Source organism: Eupeodes corollae, chromosome 2, assembly GCF_945859685.1.
Source record: "Eupeodes corollae chromosome 2, idEupCoro1.1, whole genome shotgun sequence".
Taxonomy (NCBI): Eukaryota; Metazoa; Arthropoda; class Insecta; order Diptera; family Syrphidae; genus Eupeodes; species Eupeodes corollae.
Window position 1 is genome coordinate 24,878,898 of NC_079148.1, and position 5,670 is coordinate 24,884,567.

The 5,670-nt window shown below is 30.4% G+C and overlaps 1 protein-coding gene across 1 annotated transcript; it reads right to left on the reverse strand.

Annotated features, from left to right (window-relative positions):
- Positions 1-344: 344 nt before the first annotated feature.
- LOC129948422 (uncharacterized) lies at positions 345-5,372 on the reverse strand. The gene is made up of 8 exons (XM_056059425.1): positions 4,714-5,372; positions 3,883-4,644; positions 3,632-3,814; positions 2,195-2,478; positions 2,015-2,135; positions 1,581-1,949; positions 1,275-1,526; positions 345-1,215 (listed from the first exon to the last, which is right to left on the reverse strand). The coding sequence occupies exons 1-8, from the start codon at positions 4,801-4,803 to the stop codon at positions 1,030-1,032; spliced, it is 2,247 nt and encodes a 748-aa protein (XP_055915400.1). The 5' UTR covers positions 4,804-5,372; the 3' UTR covers positions 345-1,029.
- Between the last annotated feature and the right edge of the window lie 298 nt (positions 5,373-5,670).

The window sequence follows — 5,670 nt, forward strand, 5'->3', positions numbered from 1 at the left end:
TTTATCAACAATCACCTTAGCCGATTCCACCCCAGGTCACTTAGTTTAAGTCAATCAAACATTATTAAGCTAAGTTAGTTAAAGATACAATTGTGTATTCTTGAGCTGATTCTTAAAGAGCCAGAATTAGTGACGCAAGGGTGAAATCGGCTAAGGTGATTGTCGATAAATGACAATCAAAATGATCGAATTTGATCTACATATGGTGATAGTCAAATTGATATAAAGCTATCACAAAAAAATGTGATAGTCGTTTTCAAACAAATTTGTTTATTCTGAATAGAGCTACCAGACGCTTACACAACGACTGGAAAATTGTCTTAGTTCACTTTGTTTCTTTTAAAAAAACACATTCCTGTGAATGACAAAGCTTGTGACATTCGAAAAAAAGCAAGAAAAGTAAGAATTTTATTCAAAATCAGCCAATTTGAAACTTTTACTTAGATATTTTATAAGAATCAATTTAAAATTTCCCCAAGGCAACAACGAATTTTGACAATTTGAATCTGAAATTGTTCAATCGAATTGAATTGAGTTGAATCATCTTACACAGACGGAATGAAAATGATAGTCAATTTGACTATCAAAAAATTGATAGTCAACAATCACCTTAGCCGATTCCAACCCAGCATTTCTTTTTAGTTTTAAGAAATTGTAAAATTTTATATCTTAACCCTTCACTTCCTAATGGTTTCGCTGTGGAACAACTAAATTAATACTTTTCTGAAAACCAAATCCGTCAAAAATATAATTGACACCTTCGGTAACAAAGGCTAATATTTCAAAATGCTTCAAAACATTTTAGACAGCCATTTTTTAGTCTTAACTTCTAATACTCGACGAAAAAACACAGATCCACTTAAAAATTGTAACCGTAACTTTTCACTTTAAGTTGGCCACTGCGTGGATTAGAAAAACCGACTTACAAACTATGCCATTATTTTAAATTTAGCTTTTTATTAATTTTCAGTATTTGTATGAAGCGGTTTGAGAATAATAATTCGAACATTTGTAATATGCAAAACTGCATTACCTTTCAATAAGATCAAAACATTTTTCAAAACTCACCGAAGAATTTATTATCGAATTTAAATTTGAAACAATTGGTCCGAACATTTGATGAACTTCATCTTTTGTTATATCCTGCAAAGTTTCAATCACAGCTTTCGCTAAGTCGCTATCAGGTTCTTCAGCTATGACATCATTAATAAGTTGCTTGAAATGTATAAACAATTAAATAAAGGCTAAACATTGAAATACACGTTTTTTTTTACCACACTATCGACCTGATTATCTTTTCGGACTTGAGTTTCAAGAAGATCCTCGCAAGGCATTGGAACTACTGGGTCAACGATATATTTAGGAATCAGCTTCTTTATTTTCTTATTTTTCACGCTAGGTCTTTGACTATTCGGTATTTTGGCAGTTTTATTTTGTGGGGTCTTTGTAGGCTTTTTTGGGACAAGTTTTGGTTCATACATATTGAGGTTATTCAAATTCATTGTTAAGTCCCATTTTGACGAAGTCTGGAAAATAACATACGAAATTAATTGCTGAGAGCTATAAAATAAAGCTTGTACCTTGGGTAATTTATATCGACTTTTACGATCAGATTGCAGTGCCATTTCACTATGGTAAATCTTTTTCCTTTCAGCCATTTCAAAGACGAATCCTAAAAACATTACACAACGAGAAATCAGGTCTTGAATAAGAATATCTCGTTTGTCGAATATTCGTTTCTCCAAACATATGTTTGTTGTGTCTTTAATCAAATTCAAGAGTGTATCGAGTTTTTTCGGAAAACAATCTGTATAAAAATGACGAAGCTGTTTCTGATAACATTGAATGGCTTGACATAGCAATCCATAAATTCCACATACTTTAATACATGGCTCATTTGTCAAAGCACTGCAAAATTCTTCTTTTGGTGATAATCGCAAATTATCAATCTAAGGTGAAAACATACATTAATACAAAATTAGGATAAATTAAAGTTAAGTTATTTTAAACTTACCATTTTTCCAAGAGGAAATAAATAATTTCTGGAAAAACGAACCGAGAATTCTAAAGCATTTCTTTCTCGAAGTTTTTGCTCAACGTCACCATCGGGTAATGAAATTTCAACTAGACTTATTCTAATAAAATATAACAAACTATACGTTAGTTTTATGATTGGGTTTTTGAAGATACTTACCTTAGTGAATCTAGATTTTTAATAATATTATCTTGAATTGATGTCATTTTAGAGAAAATTCTTAATTTTTCTTTCTTCAGATCATCGATTGAAACATTTGATCTTACTCCTTCTGAAACCATTGTTGTTGTTCTATTTGCAGAAAGTGGTTTTTTGTCTTTGTTTGGTTGTTTAGAAGATCTTTTTACAAATGGTTTTGGTGTGGTGGGAGCTGAAGACTTAGTTGATCTGAAGGATGAGGCTTTCCTAGACTCAGGATCAATTTTTTGAACTTGTTCTTTTGACTTAGTTGAAGAAATCGTATTTAAATAAGTAAAAGTTAGTTAAGTTAGATTTTCATAGAGCTAATATAAATATTAAAGTTGAAAAAAATGTAATCAAAACGGAAGAACTGCTGAAATCGTTTTAAAGTTCGAAATTTGTATACCCTCTCGAAATTATGACAATTGTTGTCAAAATATAATAATGGGCAGGTTCAGGCAACATAAGAGACTTCATTTGCAGTCAACTTCATTCTTTTTAGATTTTGACCAAGGCAACTAGTTAGTTTTTCAAGTGTCGTGAATTTTAAATTCAGAACTTTACTTCGCAAAGACGCAAATCTTTACTCTAAGTTTATATTAAAAAAAAAGTACCAAACACTGCTCAAGCAAGCTACAAGTCCATAACGATTTGTATTTTGTATTGTAAAGAAATATTAATTTTTTTTTCCAAATTGACAAGGAACCCTTTTACAGAAAGCATTAAATGAAGATGTGCAGAAAATAAATAAATCATAGAGTAATAAAGTTCAACTTTCAGTTAAATGGAAAAACATGAGCAACTGTCATTTTAATAGAAGTAGACTTGACTTGAAAGTGAGGTAGATTTTTCTGGGCTAACTTTCCAGTCAACTTTCCATTAAAGTTGCCTTAATTGGAAGGTTCTTTTTTGACAGCTGGCCAATCAAGTCCCTTATGTCGTCTGAACCTGCCCAGTAACTCACTTCAATTGACTTCGAATTTAAAAGTAAATAAGGATCAAAGTTTAATGACATTTTCCTATATATTAATATTTTGGTTAATACTTCGCTATTGAAAATTTATATACATTTAAAACTCATAATTTTGACTCCTCTTTTTATAACATGTAGTCCATTAAATTCAGAACTTGTTTCCTTTTTTATATTTTGTATTTATATTTCCCATGTGTCAATTGTGTCAAACTATAAATTTATAGTTCAGAAATTAAGCCTTTTAAAACTATATTTATTACGGAATTGAGGAACTTTTCATTTATAATTTTACATTTTTTTATTTTCCTGTCTTAACATTCTTAATCTTTAAAACTCTTATCAATATAAAACTATTGATATTAATTAATTATTAGTTTATAGTTCAAAATTACAATTGGGACAATTATTTTGTATTCGAACTGAACTAAAAACATATCCCTTACCTCTCTCTTAGTTATCAAACTTTTGGTAGAATTATCATCGTCAGAGGCTTCCTTTCCTAAATTGATGGAATCTTGAATTGTTTTATTTTCTTCCTCATCTTCTTGATTTGAGTATTCACTAAATTCACTCACCTCTTCGCTTTCTAAGTCTTGATAATGTTTTTTTGGTAAATGAAATGGAATCTATTTGTTAAAATACCAAAATTATTTTCTTACCATAGTAAAAATAAAAATGGTCCTTAAAAACTTACCATTTGATCAAAAACACGCTCCATTTCTAAATGTTCAGATTCATTTAAACTGGACTCTATGTCCAGTGAAATTTGACTTTCTGGAGGGGATTCCTCATCCACAGCGCTCTCCTCATTTTCATCAAGTTTAATATCAGATTTTTCATTACGTATCACAAAATCATTACTCATTCCACTTTCAAATGAAAGTGAATGAAGATAATGATTCTTCCTGATGCTTTTGTTTTTTTCGAGCTTTGTGGTATTTCTTTCCAGTGACGTAGTCCTTACATGATCCTTATGATCTGAATACTCTTCAGAATCTGATGATTCGTCGGCATTACATAATTTAACCTGAATTGGAATTTCAAACAAACTTGCTACAGATTTTTGAATTGGTTTAATTTCAACCCATTGTGGATGAAGATGAGGAAAGACTTCCTTATATATTTGAGGAAGTTTTTCATCTGGCTTTTGTGTTTTCTTAAACTCTTTCGGAGGTATAAAATGTTTTGGTGACCTTACTGATCCAGAAAACTTGGGCAAGTTATCATCATTTGATTGTGAGATCATCTCTTCAATGTCTTTATCACTCATTATTTTGACAACAGTTTCTTGGGGTTTGGAGCTGCCAATTTGAGTTTCGATAGTTGTTGTTGGCATTTGTATAACCCTCGATTTGTTACTATTCGCAAATTGACTAAGAAGTTTTAATTCTTTCTTTTTTTCACGATCCATTCTCACACGATTGATCACCCTTTCCAGATGGTCTGAACAATTGTACTAACAAAAAGAATCCAATTATATTTCTCAGTTTAAAAACACAATTTTAAGAATTTCGAAGCAACGTACCTTGAATTCATAGTTTCTTGTTGTGGTCCTTAATTTTGGGTCATCTGACCAGCTGTGTCCATAAAATTGTTTGCTATTGAAGCCATCCATTTTTGTTTTATTTTAAAATTATTACAAAATATAAATCATTTAAATCACAAAACAATTTAAATTGAAGTTTAACTTCAACAAATACATTATGTAAATATGAACGTTTTTGTTTTTGTTTCTTTTTTTTTTGAATTTTGATTTTGATTCTCTTTTAGTTTTACTTTTAATCAAGTAGTTTATTTTGTAAGGAATTCAAGAAAAACTACAGGCGCACATGCCATGTGTGCAGCCCGTATAATAATGGACAAAGAAAAGTATAGGTTTATATCCTGGACTTCCTACATTTGTTATATGCCATGGAGTGCACGTGGGTCACTCAGGTGTATCGATTTGTTTAGTGTTTCCCTTAAGGAAGGGTTGTTTTGTTCCCTTTAAACACGTTGTACATTGTACATAGCAAAACTATAGTAAGTTTAGTGACCACTAGGTGGAAATTAGTTTCTGTTAGCTATACATAATTATTTTTTTTCGACCGACGGGGTATGTCAGACAATTGCATGACAGGTAATAATGCTTTTTCCAATAAGTTTTTCCTTTTGATAACAAAAACGAGAAATCAATGGATGTTTATTTAATTTCGTTGCTGTCAAAAGTTAAAAGATGACAAAATAGTGGTATTTTTGCAATGAAACGTTTTCTTAAAAAAACTATATCCATATGTATTTAAAAACATGATAAGTACTATTAGGAAGTACTGAGACAAATTTCGATCAACAATTAATTAAATTGACATTCTTATATATGTTTTTTTTTTTAATAATAAACGTAAAGTCAAAGGAATATTACTATCCTTATTATGCAGAGGCACAGTGTGAGCACTAGTGCACATTAGTTTGACTTCTTGAATATTGCAATGACTGAGAAAGA